This window comes from Brassica rapa, chromosome A01 (assembly GCF_000309985.2).
Source record: "Brassica rapa cultivar Chiifu-401-42 chromosome A01, CAAS_Brap_v3.01, whole genome shotgun sequence".
NCBI lineage: Eukaryota > Viridiplantae > Streptophyta > Magnoliopsida > Brassicales > Brassicaceae > Brassica > Brassica rapa.
This window is the reverse complement of record NC_024795.2, coordinates 10,925,002-10,945,701: the sequence shown is the minus strand read 5'-3', so window position 1 is coordinate 10,945,701 and position 20,700 is coordinate 10,925,002. Positions and strand designations below refer to the sequence as shown.

Sequence of the window (20,700 nt, the reverse complement as noted above, 5' to 3'; positions counted from 1 at the left end):
TGAATAATATGAAAGCAATCATTACTAACAAGTCTATTAGCTATCTTAGCACCTTTAACAACAAATGTCTTTGGCAAAGTATACTAAAAGCCTAGGAGAGTTGTCTCGGGCATTTCATCGAACACCTTTCGGGTGAGAAATGCCTAAGGATCAACAACTGAGTGGCCAACTCAGAAGATGCATTATGATTACTCTACTAGCAAGGAAATATGAATGATCTACACTAAAACATCCTAGCTCTAACCTAATCACCCTTAATCTCCCTAACCCATGAATTCAAAAGTGATTACTCACTAATCTCCATGATTCCTCTTAAACCCATATTGGATTTCAGATTAATCATGTAGAGAAATAGATAAGAAATCAACAATAACACAAGAACATAACAATCAAAATCCAAGAGATGAACTTCTCAAGAGAGTTTTTATGTATTTCTCAATAGATCAAAAGATAATCTGCCTGGTGGCTACAAAAGATGTTTAAAACATAGGTTTTTCCAAGTGCAAAACGTCCAAAATAAATTGCAAAAAGGTCCTTAAGAAATCGTGATTTTCGGCAGCAAAATAACGCGGAGCGACTTGCAGGTGTCGCTTCGGGAAGTCGCTCCAGGGCCGATTTTTGGTGTCTCCGGGCGAGAGGTCGCGAGCGACTTTGGTGTGTCGCTCCAACGGGTCGCTCTGGATCGGGAGCGACCTTGGTAGGTCGCTCTGAGAGGTCGCTCCAGGGTCATCTAAGACTGTTCGGAGTAATGAGAACGCGAGCGACTTCATGGCGTCGCTTTAGGAAGGTCGCTCTGAGAAGTGGGACACAGCGACTTCGTGATGTCGCTCCGGGAGGTCGCTCCCATGCTCGGTTCGTCCAATGGTCACCTTTTCACCTTTTTTGAGCTCCAAATAACCTCATGTGGTACTCCAGTACCTAATAGAGACTCATGTATGCAAAATGCAACCTAAACATGTCTAAATCCTAATCTATATGATGAAAATGCTCATGGATGAATGGATAAAACAATGTAAATATGCAAGATATCAACTCCCCCAAACTTGTTCTTTTACTTGTCCACAAGTGAACTTTCTAGAACTCATAGGGAGAGAGGTTGAAGGAGGGAGCACATAGCCAAAAGAAACACAACTAGCACACTTTCTTATTACACTCTAGCTTCTCTAGGCCTATCTTAACTCTTTTTGTTCTTACACTCATCATCAAGCATCCACACATTCAAATCAACCAACTCTCACATTCATTAAGCACAAAACATCAGGTGAATTCTTGCAAATGGTCAGTTGGTCCAAGTCATTAGGTTGGGTAAGGGAAGGCTTTTATTCAAGTGATTCAAGAGGTTCAAAACATATGATCTTTAAGGTGGTTTACTCTCAAAACAAGTAGACTTGACATTGCACATAATATATCTAAGAAAGGGATCAACTCATGCTTACAATGCTCAATCTCCATTGTTCTACCCTTTTCCCAAACATACAATTACACAATCATTCCCAAATGTCAAACCCAACTCACATCTCTCACCAAAAGATCCTAAGAACTTTAACTCCTTCTCCTTGAAATCTACAAGGGATTTTTTTTTTTTCAGAACCTCAAAATATTTCTTAGCTCCTAACAACTTTGCTAGCCCCTTTTTCTTTTCTTTTTTTCTTTTTCTTTTCTCTTTTTTTTTTTCGTTTTTTTTTTTTTTTTCTTTTTTTTTTTTTTTTTAGGCTGGGGGCCAAGACTTTCAAAACTTGAGCTAGAGGCTTCTCTACTTATTCCAATAAAACAATTCACTTAAGCACAAAGAGTCTATTCTTTTCCTTTTTCATTTCTCCCAAATCATAATCACAACACTCACCCCCCACCTATAGCTAGACAATAGAGTGCCCAATCTAACAAGAATGAAGATCAAGCATTGTCGTTCCCGATACTCTCAACATTATGCACATGTAAGACTTTCCGGAAAAGGCCTCACTCATCAAACAATGAAAGCTTAAAAGGAGGAAAAGGTTTTGGGAGTGGTCTACCACTTGAGTTTGTCAAAAAAGATTGGTATAAAAGATGTGACAACTCAAGTGTGTATAGCCATGACTCTGTACACAAGGGACCATGAGCAAGAAGCATTAAGTTCGTTCAGTTCAAATAAGGTTGTAGTTGGCTTCAAAGACTGAGTTTCAGCAATCAACAAGTTTCAGGAAGAGTTTTCAAGGCTCGAAACATACAAGTCTTTTTGAGAGGTGCAAAAGCTACTCAGGTGCAACGTAGTGTTCTTTATAAGGCATTTAAAATCATTGCTCCCAATGCAAGTGAATGCAACCTATATGCTCTAGACTCTCCTAGAAATGCAAATGATGCAAACTAAATGATTGATTTTTTTTTATATGCAAATAGGTATGCAATGCATGACTCAATGAAACAACATCAAAGCAAACATGATCAAATACTTGGTACCTCCCCCAAACTTGAGTTACACAGTCTCTGTGTTGTCAAGTAGAGAGAGAGATACCGAAAAGAAGACTAATATGCAAAAATAAAATGGTATATACAGGGGAGTGTGGTGGGTTACTTTCTATGGGGAATGAGTAGAGGGAGATGATCCCTCCTCGTCGTCCTCAGGTGGTAACTCTTCAATTTGCTCATCAGCAGGAGTGGCCATCTCTTCAATGTAGAAGGCTTGCCCGAACACAGTTGGTTTCCTCATTTTCCTCTTGATGTCAAAGTGGAGGATGTTCTCTTTACCCAAATGGAGATCAATCGTGCCTTTCTTCACATTAACAATAGCTCCTGCTGTAGCTAAGAATGGTCTTCCTAGAATCAATGGATTTTGAGCCTCCTCACCCATCTCAAGCACCACAAAATCTGTAGGTATCTCATACCTTCCAATCCTCACAGGGAGGTCCTCTAAGATGCCCACAGGATACTTCACTGAACGATCAGCTAACACCAGAGAGAGTCTACACTTCTTGTACTGAGTGAATCCAAGCTTCTTTGCAACAGACAAAGGCATCAAGCTGACACTAACTCCCAAATCGCAGAGACTTTTCTCAAATACCATAGGTCCAAGAGCACAAGGTAGTGTGAAGCTTCCTGGATCCTCTAATTTCTCTGGAACATCAAGCCTCTGGATGATGGCATTGCACTCATGGGTAAGAATCATCATGCCTTCCATCTCCTTCTTCTTTGCAGCTACAACATCTTTCAGAAAATTGTTGTATTGAGGAATCAACATGAAAGCATCGATGATGGGCATTGCAACCTGAGCTTCACTCATTTGCTTCTCAAACAGAGCTTTGTACTTCTCTAGCAGCTGCTTCTTGAATCTACCAGGGAATGGAAGTTTGGGTTCATAGGGAGGAGGAACAAAAGAACTTTCACTTGCTGGAGTAACAACTTCACCATCCTTTACTGTCTTCTTCTCTTCTCCAACCTTTCCTTTACCTTTGGCTTCCACTATCTTCTCCAAGATCTCGTCATTGATCTTCTCATCAACAATCACCACTTCATCATCTATGTTGATGGCCACCTCCTCACCTAGTGTCTCAGCATCCTTGGTGAGGGTTCTAGGAGGTAACTGCTTACCACTCCTAAGGGTGATAGCTTTGGCCTCCTTGGGATTTTGGTCAGATTTTCCAGGTAGAGATCCTTGCTGGCGATTCTGGTGAGTGTTCATGGAAGCAAACTGATTTTCTAAATTCTTGACTGTAGAAGCAAGGTGTGAGAATTTGTTGTTGAGCTCATTGTAGCTCCCATCAATCTTGGAATGAAGGTTCTTCAACTCATAACCAACATGCTTCTCACTTCTAGTCTGAGACTCCAAGATTTGCTTCAGTAAGGTATCAGTGCTGCTCTCTTGAGGAGCAGAGGAACCAGACAAGGGGTTTTGCTGAGGCTGATAGCTGCCTTGCTGGTTGTTTCTTGGCGGATAACCACTCTGTTGGTTGTTTGGATAGGATTTTTGTTGGTAGTTGTTGTACTGAAAGTTGGGCTCCTTTTTGTACCAGCTACCATTGTTGTTAATGAAACACAACTCCTCTTGACCTTCCAAACCCTCAACCTCATTGACAGCAAGTGGATCTTCCTGCTTGGAGTTACCAACAAACTTCAGCTGCTCTTGGGTTGCTTTTTCAGCAATGAGTAGGTCGATCTTGTCTTCCAAAGCTTTGATCTCTTTCCTCGTCTGCTTATCATCTGTTCTACTGCCTCTGTCGTGGTCTCCACTGTAGACTGCATCACTCTTTACCATGTTGTCAACCAGCTCTTCTGCATCCTCCTCAGTTCTCCCCAAGAAGAACCCATTGCTAGCTGTATCCAGTCTGGCTCTGTACTTAGGAAGAGCACCACGGTAGAATGTGCTCAGCAAGCTCTCCTTAGAAAAGCCATGGTGTGGGCATTGAGCTTGGTAGCCCTTGAATCTCTCCCAGGCTTCACTGAAGCCTTCCAAGTTCTTCTGTTGAAAGCTGGAAATCTCGTTTCTCAGCTTAGCAGTTCTTGAAGTAGAGAAGAACTTCTCCAAGAATGCTTTCTTGCAGTCATCCCAAGTGGTGATGGAGTCACTGGGTAGAGACTTCTCCCACTGACGTGCCTTATCCCCCAAAGAGAAAGGGAATAGCTTGAGTTTTAAGGCATCTTCGGACACACCATTGGTTTTTGACAACCCACAGTAGCTGTCGAACCTGTCCAAGTGATCAAATGGATCCTCTAGAGCCAAGCCATGATACTTGTTGTTCTCAATCACATTGAGGAGTCCTGATTTGATCTCAAAGTTGTTGGCTGCTACAGCTGGTGCTCGGATTCCCAATCTATGACCATGAATGTAGGGGCGATCGTAAGTGCCAATGGGTCGAGCTGCTCGCTGTTGGTTTTGTGGAACGTTGTTAGCTCCATTGACGCCTGCATCATGCTGATGTATGTCTCCCATATCAGTGTGCAATCTCTGCAATTGAGCCTGTTGCTCTTCTTCTCTTCTCTTTCTAGCACACTCTCTCTCTAAAGCTCTGATATCTGCAGCTCTTGGAACTAAGTTTGATGGACCCCTGCTCCTCAAGTGCATACACCTGTAGATTAAAGGGAGGTGAAGAAGAATCAGTAACAAAAGAAAATAAAAATGACTTAGTCTCAAGCAAGTGACTAAATCTCAATGTTTAAATCTACTCAGAATTTGGCAACGGCGCCAATTTGATGTTAGGAGTTTTCAAGGCTCCTAAGACAAATGTTGTAGTATAAATGATTGTCGAACCAGTTCTGAGGGATATCAAAGCACTGAGAATGCAAGTACTCACTTAATCTAAGTGCAACCAATGATTTAGATGGGTTTTAAACTATGACTAAAACTAAAAAGCAATAACAGAATGATACTTTCTTGACTAAGGGAAAAGAGAATTCATGGGCATAGGGATTAGACCTTGAGTGATCAAGTATCGAACTAAGGATGGCAAATGATCAATCAAACTATCAACCTTAAGCCTAGACACAATTCTAAGCAAGCTCTATGTCTAGATGAATGCTCATTTGCTAACACATCTCAAACATCAAATGTCTTTGGTTAAATAATATGAAAGCAATCATTACTAACAAGTCTATTAGCTATCTTAGCACCTTTAACAACAAATGTCTTTGGCAAAGTATACTAAAAGCCTAGGAGAGTTGTCTCGGGCATTTCATCGAACACCTTTCGGGTGAGAAATGCCTAAGGATCAACAACTGAGTGGCCAACTCAGAAGATGCATTATGATTACTCTACTAGCAAGGAAATATGAATGATCTACACTAAAACATCCTAGCTCTAACCTAATCACCCTTAATCTCCCTAACCCATGAATTCACAAAGTGATTACTCACTAATCTCCATGATTCCTCTTAAACCCATATTGGATTTCAGATTAATCATGTAGAGAAATAGATAAGAAATCAACAATAACACAAGAACATAACAATCAAAATCCAAGAGATGAACTTCTCAAGAGAGTTTTTATGTATTTCTCAATAGATCAAAAGATAATCTGCCTGGTGGCTACAAAAGATGTTTAAAACATAGGTTTTTCCAAGTGCAAAACGTCCAAAATAAATTGCAAAAAGGTCCTTAAGAAATCGTGATTTTCGGCAGCAAAATAACGCGGAGCGACTTGCAGGTGTCGCTCCGGGAAGTCGCTCCAGGGCCGATTTTTGGTGTCTCCGGGCGAGAGGTCGCGAGCGACTTTGGTGTGTCGCTCCAACGGGTCGCTCTGGATCGGGAGCGACCTTGGTAGGTCGCTCTGAGAGGTCGCTCCAGGGTCATCTAAGACTGTTCGGAGTAATGAGAACGCGAGCGACTTCATGGCGTCGCTTTAGGAAGGTCGCTCTGAGAAGTGGGACACAGCGACTTCGTGATGTCGCTCCGGGAGGTCGCTCCCATGCTCGGTTCGTCCAATGGTCACCTTTTCACCTTTTTTGAGCTCCAAATAACCTCATGTGGTACTCCAGTACCTAATAGAGACTCATGTATGCAAAATGCAACCTAAACATGTCTAAATCCTAATCTATATGATGAAAATGCTCATGGATGAATGGATAAAACAATGTAAATATGCAAGATATCAATTTGCACCCACTGCCCAAGTCTTATAATTATTTCTCGTAATATCAAGGGTATCTATTTTGAGCTTTGTCAAATTTGACATGATAATCGTATTCATAGAATAATAGTATAATAAAGACGAGAATTTAAACGCAGAAATTAAAGGTATAAAATAAATGCATAAATTAAATTGCATAAATTTAAATAGCATAAATAAAATCGGGAGGCTCAGCCTACCACATGATCCGAGGAGTCATAGACTACCATATTGATCATTTTCCAAAGTCCGAGGAGACATGGTCTACCATTTTGACTTTTACTTATTTCAAGGTCCGAGAAGACTTAATCTATCATTTTTGACCTTTTCTTTTTATTTACGGAGGTAAAACCTTTCACGTAATTTTTTTTTTTCAATTCACGGAGGCAAAGCCTACCACGTGTTTCTCTGATCGTGAAGGCATAGCCTACCATAACGATCAGTCGGGAAAGGCATCGCCTATCATCCCGGAAAATGGACGGAGAAGGTCCAGCCTCTCACTCCGAAACAATAATAAAATTTAAATAAATTAAGTTTATTGAAACACATAAATTTAAACATTACCTCGACTGGTTTAAGAACTTTTGAATTGATAACTTCAGTTGGTCAGAGCTTCGTGCTGATAACGTGTTGTATAATATAAGGTGAGAGGTGGATGTATATATATATTTATATGTGTGAAAGTGATGTGAGAGAGATGAGTGGGAAAAAGAGGTTTTGTGTATGATGAGAAGAGGAACAAAAACGTGAGAGAGAGATGTGATAGAAACTTGGAGAGAGATAATTATTTATTATTGTCTTATCATTCTTACAAATGCAAAGAAGGAGGACCACTATTTATAGTGGAAAAGGTCGGCAACATTAGAAAGAAAAAGACAAAACTTTCAGATGATGATGATGCAAAGGGAATTAAATAAATGACAAGTGTAAATGACCAGGATAGTCATTCTTGAGACATCTGTCCTACAGATGATTAATCATCCTTTGCAACAGAGAAAAGTTTGTTATAAGTTGTTACTTCCCCTCTCCTCGACAACACCGTTTAAAACGTTTCAGACTAATCACCGTTGCCCAATCTTCTTCACTTTATCTATATGTATCCGACGCCCTTGCATTTTAACCTGGACCCGAAAACCCGAACCATAATTGACCCGAAACCGAACCGAAAATTTACATTTATTCTTTGGATCCAAAATTTTTTTACCCAAAAGAACTGGAACCAAAAAGAATCCATCCGAATAGACTCGGATCCGAAAAGAACGAATCCGAATAGACTCGATCCGATAAGAAATGATTTGTACCCGACTTTAAACAATGTATATACAAAACTATGATTTTTTTTGTTTGTATCTATACTATTAAAAGGGAAGCAATCTTCAAAAATCTACTTATAAAAGGTTGTTAGACCCTTTCACTAGATTATTAATATTTTGGTTTTATCTTAAATTTATAATAACAATATATTACTATATATTTTTTAACAATGATTTAATCAATTTAATAGGTGATATAACTAGATTTCCTAAATTTTCTAAGATTTACCTTAAATAAAATATTTTAAATTTTTGTGACATGAATCAAAGCCATCTGTGATACTTATGCATTTGCCGATCATATCTACAATATAGCCTAACAGATAATTAGCTATATATTTATTAATAATAAATAATATTCATTTCTTTCATGTAAACAAAACATTATGAGATTCACGAATGGACTATCGTTATTTAAACACATGACATATAGACTATGCAATCAGAAAATATTTACTTACGGTTTTAACAATTTATGGTTCACGATTTCACATAGTTTTGACTGGTAGAGCTAAAAATACACATATCAGACACATATCAGACCTACTGAATACACAAGTTTAACAATATTGATTTTTATATTTGCATATAGTCCATGGAGTTTATATTAAAATGATTTACAATTATATATTGAGAAAAAGACTATTATAGCACCAAACCAAGTTTTTGTTCCCAAAGTAGCACTCAAGGTTCAAAGTCACAAAAATAGGTTTCATTAAAGAGGTAAATATACGCTTATACCCTTTGGGTTAATTAATCCAAACCTTAGGGTTTAGAGTTAAGGGGTGGGGTTTTGGAATTAGGGTTTAAAATTTTATAAAAAATAAATACTAAAATAAAAAATAAAAATTTTAAAAACAGTTTCAAAAAGTATTTTTAAATTATAAAAAGAAAATTTGAAAAAAAATAAAAAAAATTTCAAAAAAAAAATTCAAAAAAAAAAATTCAAAAAAAAAATTATAAAAATTTTGAATCTGAAAACATATAATCTGAAACTATAAAAAAAAATCTTTTATTTTTATTTTTATTTATTTTTATTTATTTTTATTTATTTTTATTTATTTTTGTTTATTTATTTAATTTTAAACCAAGGGTATTAGGGATATTTTACCCTTTAATGAATGTCATTTTTGTGACTTTCTCCTTCTAGTGCTATTTTTGAGACATAAACTTCAAAAGGTGCTATTATTGACAATTGCCCTTATATATTTGTCAACCTTAGAGCAGTGTCCCTCAATGTGTATATATGTGGAAGGATAATCCTAAGCTCTAAATCCTGAAAATAATAAATACATATACTGCTGTATAAAATATATGGTTAGTGAAATTTTGTCTACCTTAATATATTTACAAAATGGTTCAACTAATTCCCCTTAATAAAATGGTTCAATCAATATAGGTTCGTTAATACTTCACATCCACACAAGGTACAAAACCGCTATAACAATCACAAATGTTTTCATCTGTACAATAGTATACTTAATACTAAAAAAATGTGAATCACTCAAAAATGTGAATAAAAATGTGAATTATTAATACTAAAAAAACTGAACCACTCAAATATTCTTATAAGAAATATTTAAATTTATCTGAATTATCTGATATTTTATCCAAAAATAAAAATATGACTTTTACCTGAATTATTTAAGATTATCTTTAAATCGAGAACCAAACCAGAACCGAATTGAACTCAAGATTTTAACATGTTTTTAAAATTGGTATCTAAAACAAACTAAAAACCTAAACAACTAAACCAAAACCAAACTCAAACTTATAAATAACTAAACAGTTTCTATATTTCTTGAATAAAAAAAATCAAAAATCAAAAATCGAATCGAAACCGAACTAGAACCCTAAAAAGAACTGAATCGAAACCGAACACGTAGCTTTAAACATATTAGTGAACTAACAAATAATAAGTTTATCAATAAAAAAATCCCGCGCTTTTAAGCGCGGATCAAAATCTAGTTATATATTATTTTATGATTTAGTTGAAATATCTTTTATTGACATTATTTGTTATTATTTTGTAATATCTAATTATATAAAAAAATGTTGCTTCTCTCCTGTGATGCCAGCTAGGATCCACATCAGAAAGTCGACTCTTATGCTGTTGACACGTGTCCAACCATCTGGAAACTCTGGGTTTCATTAACTAAATCTCACGGACATCAAAAAGCTCTGGCTGAAACCAAACGCATCGGAATCAAAATTTCGGAATGTCTCACAATGATACGATTTAGCTTTACCAATCAGACATCGACGAGATCGAGAACAAGATGAACGGCGGATTCCAATCAGGTCCCGGAACCATCCTCCCCGCTCTTCCACCGAGCCCGATCCGTCCCTCAGTACCCATCCCATCCTCCTCTCCCTTCGTCCAATCCAGCCTCCCTCCGCTTCCGCCGTCTTCCTCCTCCACCTCCCAGAAAGTGCCGCCCGTTCCAGCCCCTCCATCGCTTCTGCCGGCAGGTAACTTCGGCATCTCGAAAGTTCGAGGACGATCGGTGGGAGCGGGTTCGGGTCTCCGCCGAACACGTTGACGGAGCCGGTGTGTGATACTGTGAAGAGGGATCTGTCGATGATCGTGAGTAATCTGAAGCTGGTGGTGTTTCTGAATCCGAATAGGGAGTTTGTGTTCTGTGAAGGCGCTTAGGGATTGGGATCTGTGAGGACCGCTTTTCTTCATTGTGTTCTTGGGGCTTATGCTTTCATGGTCTCCATCCGTCAAAAAGGTAATCAAAATCTTAGCTTTAAAGTTAAAGGTGGTATCTTTGTTGATTTGGGAGTTTCTCTAGAACGATGCTTAGGCTAAGGCATCCCTAGACAGTGCACTGCTGTTAGCTTTTGATTTAACACAGAGGAATGATTCAGTGAGCAATAAACAACACAATGTGGTGCTCTCTTATATCTTTTACATGCGGAGGATCTCCACCTATATAAAGTTCACCTTTAACACATCCCCACAATTCCTCATAGCTATACATTGGTTTCCGAAGATTTGGTGTATCGCTTACTGTAATGATATCATCTCGCCGTCTTCTCCCTGTAGGTGCATCGCTCATTGTAAATCTCTTTTAATATTCAATATTTATTCTGATGAATTTCGTTGTCAACTCCAAAACGTTGAGCTCTTCTGATTGCTCTCCCTGTTTCAATCGTATTTTATTCTAAGGTGAAACAAGATTGTTCCAAATCCTCTTAGTTTGGTTTCCGACGACTCGGGATCGTTACTTTGACGGAGCCAGTGTTAGCCATTGTGGCAGAAAAACGTGTCGTTGCAGTGCTGACAACTATAGCAGAAGACGACATCCCAAAATATCAGTCATGAGTTTGAGCCGGTGGAACAAAGGTAAATACTTCTGATACTCTAATACATTGCTTATTGTGTACAAGTTTAAGTTTGAATCGATAAATATCAGAGAGGGATATTGAAAACGAATATCTTGCATTTCTCAAAGTATTTTTTTAAGAAAAAGAACAACCTCACCCCATATCTACGTTAATGCAAGCCAATCTTTCCCTGTAAAATTCGAGATGTTCATCGGTGGTGATAATAATGGGTTTTGAGTTAATTGGGTTCTCATCTTCTAGCATATGCATCATCTATTTCATTCCAAGAGACATAAACTATTATTTTCGTTTGGTGCTTTTAATCTTATACGTTTTGCTCCAGATCGATGATTTATACATTCAGTCAAAGGGAGTCTCTAAAATTTTTTATTCATATGCTTTCTGCAGCAAAAGTTCCTGCAGTGCTTTGACCATTAAGATATGTGTTTTGTATTTTTCAGGTCATGGGTTACTGCAAGTACTCCTCTACACAACAGCATCACGAATTGAGGGTTAGAATCCTTCTTTATGTGTACCTGAGATATTAGAAAACAGACGGGTTAGTGAAGCAGCTTAAAGTCTTTACACAAAAACATACTGGATGGAGCCGATGAGCTATCTGTTGCAAAAAAAAACAAGAATTGTGCTCATATATAACAAATTCGATTCAGAGTTGATATTTTTGCATAACTAAATACAGGTGGGGCGGAAGAGAGGTTGGCAGTCTTTAATTATGGGATGTTCTGTGCATTACTAGCCAAATAAAATCTGTGCTGGTACGCCTGTTTGAAGAATTTCTTATCAATAGTGTTAGTGAGGTATGTTATTTTCAGCTAAACTCATGTGGCATTTTCACCTTTCAAAATAAGGAGTTGCAAAGTCAACAACAATTTTCGAATAACAGAGGTAGCAGCGGCAATTGTGGGGATGATTTCTTGACTTTTTGACTTTCATCGATTGTCATGCTCAAGGTACAATTTCTCAGCTGTTTTTATAAGATCCATAGTAATTTATATATTTTTAAATCTGAGGCAGAACATGCATGTGGACTGTTTGTTTTCATCGATTGTCATGCTTTTTTTTTTTTTTTTTTTTTTTTTACTGGTCTTTCCATTGATAAATTGGGAATCATCAACCTAGAGTGAAATAAGACTGTCTTAGGATTGCTAATGCTTATTTTAGATGCAAGTTTATGTTGATTCTAAGGTTTTTGTAGAATGCATACATGGTCTTTAATGAAGTGCCAAAGATAACATGTGCAAGATGAAGCTGAAAAATCCTCAGAAGAGGGATCAAATGCAAGCTAAGCTTCCTGGAGTTCATAGCCCGCAAATCTAGCTAATCCATCTGTTTCACACGTTCTTTAATTGATGCGTGCAAGAAGACCAGCAGTCATGGACTAAGATTCATACTTCTTCTTCTCTATACCATCATATATGCCTTGATAGTTTGAGATTGAACAAGAAATTACGACATTGTTTCATAGTTTAAGAAGAAGAAATATAGTGGTTGGTGACTGTTTTGTAGTTATGATAATGGAATAGATTGGACAGAGCTAGGCTGGTATTGGAGTTGATAAAAAAATTGAATTTTCTTGAAGAAATGCCTCACAAAGACATGGAAGCTGAAAAATGGATAGAAAGCAGAGAGTTGTAGAATTTCAGTAGGCATGACTGGGTATATACTGAAAAGGTCATCTGACTCATAACTTTGGTTATTTTCTTTTACTTGATCAAGTAGTATCGTAAAGGCTAACTACTAAAACGAAGGTATAGCTTGCTTAAATTTGAAATGAGAAATCTCAATATTATTCATATATATGTGCTTCCATCGTATTGGTTCGACTAACATGCACAAAGAACTACATAAGATATATAAGTATATAACTATACGGAGTAAACAATAAAATAATTGAAGAAGTTAAAAAAATGGAAGAAAGAGTTAGTGGAACTCTTTAAATTTCATAAACACAAAACTTTTCAATTTTCTTAAAAATAAAAGTTATAACAATCGTCTGTGCATATAAGTCACTCACAAATGTATTCCTTACCAATTTTTATCACAATTTTAAGTTTTAAATCTTCAACAATGTGGGGGAAGTAACACACTAAAAAACATACATGAGATGAATATATTGAGGACATTTAACATGTAAATAAATAATGCATTTTATTTACTTTTTTTAATGAATTTATTTGAATAAGAGATATAATTTAGTTTTACTTAAAATAATGAGTATTTATATTATCTTTACCTACTAATATTGTAATAAAATATATTATAAATATCAAAAACATATCAGAAAAGTAATAAAAAAATAAAAAATAATTAATATATATAACAAATTGAAATATATAATCCGCGCGCGGACCGACCTTTTTTATTTTAAGTGAAATAACACATGTCTACAATTTAACCAATTAAATACTATAATTAGAATTTAATTCATTTTTTTTTTCATTCTGCTCTTCACCTTATATATAATTTCCAATAAAAATAATTGGATACTAAAATTTTTAAATTGTGTGAGCAAAAAGCAATGAATGATTTAAAATTATATATTTTATATTTGTCTATAGCTATTTATATTCTTATAATAAATTTTAAAATTTATATATTAAATAAACGTACTAAATATATAATCAAAATTAAAATTAAAACAAAAAACCCGGGCGTAGCCCGGGCCGACCCTAGTTTTTAAATAATATAAAGCTTTAAATGTAAAATTTAGAGTTTAAAAATGTTTTATTTTAATTTAATTTAAGTTATTTTGCAAAAATTTAGATCTATATAACAAACATCTACTAAATTTGATAGAGTTTACGTATTTCATGTCTTTTTTAGATCCTAAATACCCGAACCCGATCTGGATCCAAAAATTACAGATATTTTACAAGTACTTTAATTATAGATCCGAACTGACCCAGATCCGAGAAGAACCGATCCGAACCCGAACCAAAAATTTATAAATACCTATTAGATCCAAATATCTAGGATCCAAAAGACTCAGACCCGAAAGAAACTGCTCTGAATCCGATCTGGAGACCCGAACTCCCGGACCTATATCCGACTATCCGGCATTAGGCTTATAGAGTTTCGCCTAACAACTTAACAAACTCGTCTTCGGTTTAGTCGAACCGAACCGGATTCTCACAGTTTCAATTGAAAAGCGGAAATGTTTTTTTATTCAGCACGAGTCAACCCCCTTCCCATTCTCGCATCTTCCTCGTTTCTTCTTCGTCAATTTCAGAAGAAGTCAGGACAGATCTGAGTGAAACAAGCTCAGGTTTTGTCTTCATCTTGAGTCTCTACTTCCTCGGCAATTGAATTGAAAGATAAGAGCTTTTTTTTTTTAAAAAAAGGCTTTACCTTCAACATCAGCAAACCCTAAACTCGGTGTCCCAACAAGAAACACCTGAATCCTCCTCCTCCTTCTTCCATCTCCTTGTAAGCGGCTGATTTCAACTCACACCTTAATTTTCTTTGATTCTACTTTAACGCGTTCCAATGAATGTTTCAGGAGAATCAATGGGTCAAAAGTTCTGGGACAATCAAGAAGATCGAGCCATGGTGGAATCCACCATAGGCTCCGAAGCTTGCGACTTTTTCATCTCATCCGCTTCTTCCCTCACCAAGCTACTCCCCCCTCCTCCAACTGATCCCAATCTCCAGCAAGGCCTCCGCCACGTCGTCGAAGGCTCTGACTGGGACTACGCCATCTTCTGGCTAGCTTCCAACGTCAACAGCTCCGACGGTTGCGTCTTGATCTGGGGAGACGGCCACTGCCGTGTCGTAAAGGGTAACTCGGGAGACGAGCAAGACGAGACCAAAAGGCGTGTGCTTAGCAAGCTCCACTTGTCCTTTGTCGGTTCGGATCTGGTGAAACAGGGTCCTCTCACTGATCTCGACATGTTTTACTTGGCGTCTCTCTACTTTTCGTTTAGGTGTGATTCGAATAAGTACGGTCCTGCTGGAACTTATGTCTCTGGGAAGCCGCTCTGGGCTGCAGATCTGCCTAGCTGCTTGAGTTATTACAGGGTTAGGTCCTTTTTAGCTAGATCTGCTGGTTTCAAGACTGTCTTGTCTGTACCAGTGAACTGTGGTGTTGTGGAGCTTGGCTCACTTAAACTGATCCCAGAGGATAAGAGTGTGGTTGAGATGGTGAAGTCTGTGTTTGGTGGATCCGACTTTGTAAAAACTAAAGAAGCTCCTAAGATCTTTGGTCGTCAGCTAAGCCTCGGCGGGTCGAAACCGCGGTCCATGAGTATTAACTTCTCACCTAAGGTTGAGGATGATACTGGCTTCTCCTTGGAGGCCTATGAGGTGGGAGGTTCGAATCAAGTGTACGGGAAAGACGAGGCGGCGTTGTATCTAACCGACGAGCAGAGGCCGAGGAAGAGAGGGAGGAAGCCGGCAAACGGAAGAGAAGAGGCCTTGAACCACGTGGAAGCTGAAAGGCAGAGGAGGGAGAAGCTGAACCAGAGATTCTACGCTTTGAGAGCTGTGGTGCCTAACATCTCCAAGATGGACAAGGCTTCGCTACTTGCGGATGCCATCACGTACATCACGGATATGCAGAAGAAGATAAGGGTGTACGAAACGGAGAAGCAGGTGATGAAGAGGAGGGAGAGTAATCAGATTACTCCGGCAGAGGTTGATTATCAACAGAGGCAGGATGATGCGGTGGTTAGAGTAAGCTGTCCGTTGGAGAATCATCCGGTTTCGAAGGTGATACAAGTGTTTAAGGAGAATGAAGTCACGCCTCATGATGCCAACGTGGCTGTAACAGAGGAGGGTGTGGTTCATACATTTACACTCCGGCCTCAAGGTGGCTGCACCGCTGAGCAGCTGAAGGACAAGCTCCTCACCTCTCTCGCACAGTAGTAGTTGCTTTTTAAAAGTGTAATAGTGTTGTTATTGAGGTTGTATCAATGTACTATCACTAGCCAACCAAAACAAGATATGGCTTAGGAGTGTGTATTTGTTCTTTATGTCAAATGTTGAGATTTGTCTTTTACATATAAGACTACTTGAGTAGGGAGCCTCTCACTCATTTCCTATATATTACATAAAGTTTAAAAAAACACAAAAACCAGAGTTCACTGGTACAGACAAGACAGTCTACCAGACCGTCTTTGCTCCCTTCTCGGTCAAAATTTCAAACACATACGGTTTGTCTACCAGTTGTTGAGCTGCGCTGTAACGCTTTTAACGACCGCATGGTACTGAGTGTGCAAGTACTTCTTTGCCTCGCTGGAACTAGGCTCGTGAAGCCACTCATCGTACAGTCTCTTGGCAATTGGATTCTGGAAAGGATCTGTACTCAAAGCCTGGATCCAAAAAGTGAAGGTTTATATCTAAGCTTGCTTAAACAATAAAAGGAATGATGAGACTGCAGGGAAGCTTACAGTATCATTCATATACGTAGCTTCTAGTGAGTTGATCAGTTCTTTCGGAGTCTGTCCCGTCTTTGGCTTAATCTGTCCACCACCATTCAGGCAACCTGTTTATATAAAGCATTTTGGGCATTGTTAATAACACAACACAAACAAAGTGATTTCTTCCCAAGTACGGTTTTGCAAAGAAGAGAAGATGGACCTGCAGGGCACGCCATAATCTCTACATACTGATAATCGCACTTCCGTGTTTTCAGTTTCCGGACAATGTTCTGAAGGTTCTGGAAACCGTAACATGTTGCGAATTTCAGCACTGTTTTACCTTCCAACTTCAAGAAGAGTTAAAAGACAAAGAACGTGAGACAACAAAAAAAAAAAACAGGACTAATGAGATAAATCGTCGTTATTGTCCGTCTCTAGGAACTTACTTCAAGAGTCAATTCACGAAAATCAGAGTTTCTGAGAGTTTTGAACTCAAGAGGACCTTCAATAGTGTGTCCGAACAGTGCTTTTGCCGCATGTCTGAATATTGTTTCTGCGTAACCACCAGAACTTCCAGCTACACCATAAAGATGTCCTTCCTCAGTAACATTCGTCAGCCTGTTAAATGTTTACCAAACATGAATCCATCACCCTGAAGGAAAGAAGAGCAAATAATAATGATCCTTCTTACAATCTGTCGAGTGGAGATTCCTCCAGATCTTTAAAGTCGACTCCTTTCAACTACAACACATCATGATAAAACCAGAAACCATATTCACATTTTCTGCTTGAAGGAAGGAAGCAAAGATAAGAAGAAGGACATGGTTTAGTCTAATCTTTATCACCTTTAATAAATCCAAAATTTCACCGGTTGTTAGCACGGAATCAACTTCCGTCAGGTTATCGCCAAAGACAAAGTCGTCTCTCGCTGCCTCTAGCTTCTTATCGTAGCAGGGCATCACAGTCACATGGTAAATCTCCTCCAGCCTAGTTCCAATAGATGGGTCAACAATGTACCCGACAATGTACGAAAGTATAACCAGAGTTTCAAGAGAATACCTGAGTCCCAACGCTTGACATAAATGGTGTTTGATGGCAGCTCCAATAGCTTGCTGAGGACTCTTAACAGAAGAGACATACGGCAGAACAAATGAGCCAAGCGTCTTTTCAGCATAACATATCCAACCTTTGATTCAACCAAACAAAGAACATTTCCTCTCACATGATTTGCCACATTCGAGTAAGTCAAAGTAGTGAAGCTGTCTTACCAGGACACGCGGAGGAAAGTATAGGGAGAGGGGACTGAGCATTTTCACCGTCATCAGAACTAGCTTGCTTGAAACGGTTCACAAACTCATTACAAGCTTCGATAAGCACCAAGTCTCTGCTACAGCTCGTATCAAACACAGCTTTAACTCCGAGAGACTTTAAGAACGTAGTTAGCTTCTTGAAAACCTGAAGAGGAGAGATATCGTAGTGAACAGCAATGGAGGCTCTGGACTGCGGAGAAAGGGAGACGATCACGTCTTTGCCTTTGGTAAGAGCAGAGAGGAACTCGTCTAAGCTTTGCTTCTCAAGCATAACTGTCTCAGCCGATGTGATGCATCCGCTGCATCAAAAAAAAAACAAAACACCATTACATTTTTAAAGTCTTAAGACTAACTCAAGAGCAGAGAGAGATAACATACCTGCAAGCCAAGCAATCCTTGAGAGAGATTTTGACGGGTTCAAGCTGCTGTTTTGGAGTAAGAACAACCTTCAAGAGCACAAAGAAGCAAACTTTTAGCTGGTGGAGATATAAAAGTAGACATGCTTTTGAAGAAGCAACCTGGGGACGATCAGGCTTCTTGTCGAGGGGCTTTTTTGAGCCTTTGAGAGAGATGACACAGGCTTGAGACGGAGCAATGAAATCGTTGAGATCTCCCAGTCTTAAGGTCGGTGAGAACTTATCCGACATAGCTACTCAGCTTTGGAGACGATGATGAAAATAGCAGAATCACAAACCAAAAGGGGACAACAATTGAGGATTGGTGGCTAGAGAATCAAGAACGGCTTGTCGAAGGAGTTTTTCGTCTTCCTGTGGTTCTAACTTTCAAGTTCCGACCTGGGTTCGATCAGATCGACGAACGAAGTAAGAAAAAGGACTCGTAACCTAAAAAGGGATTGAATAGTCAAAAACGTAAATTACATACCGGTCCTTTTTAATATTTATATTGCAAAGAAGGGGCCCTAAATATAATTAGAGTTGCAAGATAAGTCGATGTACAGCAGATCAGAACACACAAAGAAATGTTTTTCGTTTTTTTTTTTTGGTAAAATGTTAAATTATTATACCAAAATTTCAATTTTTTTACAAAAATACAAAGCAAACTAGTAATAGAAATAGGAAAATAAACTAAACAAAAAGGATCTAAGCAATGAAATAACAAAATGAAGAAGGGAGAAGCTGACTTAGGACAATACTTTAATTTTAGCGTGAAGGAACAAGAAGCGAGTCGATAACAGAGAGAGCTTTCAGTCACCGCGAGCTACCGGAAAGAAAGACGCCCTCAAACCTTGAAACACACGGTTCTTACAGTTTCTGGAGAACTCAAACGCCACCAACTGCCCAAAGAGTCACAACCCGAATTCGATAGCTAACCCATGAGATAATTATCCGATAGCATGAACGAAGAGGATCTCTACCGTCGTTCGGAGAAGAGTGCTGAAGATTGCTGCCTCCAACTCACCAACCCGTGACCGTGTACACCGGTTGAACCCAAGACTCATATAGAGCAATGGGACCGGCCCGAAGATTGTTTCATTTTTCTTTTAAATAAAACTTGACTGAACCTAAACTAATCAAAATCATGAAAATCGAGAAGAGTTTGGAAAGATTAGAAAAAAAAATCAAAACAATATACTTATAAAATTCGAATGTTAACATTTTGTTTTTTTTTAACACAGAATATTAACATTTATTTTAATATACTATGTATATATTGGTTTAAGACACTAGGTTTGTTTTAATCACTATATAAATCTATGCACATTGTAATGTTTTTCTTATGAGAGTGAAATAACAATTTCTTTCTAAACATTTTGCTTTCTTAATCAATTTATTATCTGTAGATATTCTCGCCAACAATAATGTATGACTCGAATACTGGCCAAGAGCCACACACCAAAAAATATTTTGTTTCGGACAGCAATAGCCAAATCCTCAAGAGAATCCTATTATATAAAAGGAACTAAATCCTAATTTTTTTAAAGGTACCACATGGACAAAATATTATGAACCAACCAAGATGCCATGTCATCCGGTGGGCTTAAGTTAAAAAAAATAAGCTATTTTCAGAGTCCATTCGACCCATCTCGAAGCCCATTCCCGAACCACTCTCTCATAAGCATAATCCCGTGTTCTAAACATCATGTGTTAAATTTTTTAAAAAACTCATATCTTAGAAATAATTTAGAAAATATCTTTACATAAATATTTTTTCTTGAATAATATTTAATCATAATTTTTTGTATCTTTTTAACTTTTATAATAAAAATATTATTTTCAGATAGCAACAAAATATAGATAAGAATTATCTTATTTTAAAATTTTTTGATAATTTTATTATATTATTTTAGAATCAATTATTTAATATTAATATAACATATAAATTTTATATGATTAAAATAAAATTCGTTTTTAATTATATATAAAATTCATTAAGAGTATTATTTTAATTAACACATTAGCGAATCAGTTAGAAATTAATAATAAATCAATAACGTATCTAAAAGTCTAAAACCTAATAAAATATGACAAATAAGAAAAACTAACTAAATTTTAATATAAAATAGAAATTTAATATTACTAAAATAAATTTTAATATATACATATAATATTAATTAAGGGTATTTTTAAATTAATAAATTAGTGACTTAGCTAAAAATAAATAATAAATCAATGATTTAACTAAAACCTAATAAAAACATGACAAATAAGCAAATTTACTAAAATTATGGATAATATAAAATATGATTGATTATTTAACACAAAATTAAAATAAGAGTTTTGCTAAATCAAACATAAGTTTGCCGTATCGGTGTTACAAAAAAAACAATCAT

At 37.3% G+C, this 20,700-nt stretch overlaps 2 protein-coding genes, 1 non-coding gene and 1 pseudogene across 4 annotated transcripts; 3 read left to right on the top strand and 1 right to left on the bottom strand.

Annotated features, from left to right (window-relative positions):
- Nucleotides 1-4,358: 4,358 nt before the first annotated feature.
- LOC117129061 lies at nt 4,359-4,465 on the top strand. Its single transcript, XR_004452633.1, has one exon. It is a non-coding gene; the product is annotated as a small nucleolar RNA R71 (small nucleolar RNA).
- A 4,491-nt stretch (nt 4,466-8,956) lies between these two features.
- On the top strand, nt 8,957-12,820 carry LOC103852835 (annotated as a pseudogene).
- Nucleotides 12,821-14,414: 1,594 nt separating this feature from the next.
- Nucleotides 14,415-16,240, top strand: LOC103869671 (transcription factor bHLH3). 2 transcript variants are annotated; one of them, XM_018654715.2, is made up of 2 exons: nt 14,415-14,636; nt 14,742-16,240. In XM_018654715.2, exon 2 carries the CDS (start codon nt 14,750-14,752, stop codon nt 16,103-16,105), a length of 1,356 nt encoding a protein of 451 aa, XP_018510231.1. In that variant the 5' UTR covers nt 14,415-14,636; nt 14,742-14,749; the 3' UTR covers nt 16,106-16,240. The 2 variants fall into 2 exon arrangements, with proteins under 2 accessions (XP_018510231.1, XP_009146001.1); XM_009147753.3 differs by having other exon boundaries at nt 14,418-14,668.
- LOC103869681 (protein NAR1) lies at nt 16,185-18,670 on the bottom strand. Its single transcript, XM_009147764.3, has 10 exons — nt 18,428-18,670; nt 18,288-18,355; nt 17,868-18,208; nt 17,659-17,785; nt 17,445-17,586; nt 17,291-17,340; nt 17,046-17,217; nt 16,820-16,946; nt 16,630-16,724; nt 16,185-16,551 (listed from the first exon to the last, which is right to left on the bottom strand). The coding sequence occupies exons 1-10, from the start codon at nt 18,554-18,556 to the stop codon at nt 16,399-16,401; spliced, it is 1,404 nt and encodes a 467-aa protein (XP_009146012.1). The 5' UTR covers nt 18,557-18,670; the 3' UTR covers nt 16,185-16,398.
- Between the last annotated feature and the right edge of the window lie 2,030 nt (nt 18,671-20,700).

Coding starts and splice junctions, on each gene's coding strand:
- LOC103869671 (XM_018654715.2), top strand. CDS start 14,750: ATGGGTCAAAAGTTCTGGGACAATCAAGAAGATCGAGCCATGGTGGAA.
- LOC103869681 (XM_009147764.3), bottom strand. CDS start 18,556: ATGTCGGATAAGTTCTCACCGACCTTAAGACTGGGAGATCTCAACGAT. Junction 17,786..17,867: donor ACTTTCCTCCGCGTGTCCTG/GTAAGACAGCTT, acceptor GTTGAATCAAAG/GTTGGATATGTTATGCTGAA. Junction 16,947..17,045: donor TTCGTGAATTGACTCTTGAA/GTAAGTTCCTAG, acceptor CTCTTCTTGAAG/TTGGAAGGTAAAACAGTGCT.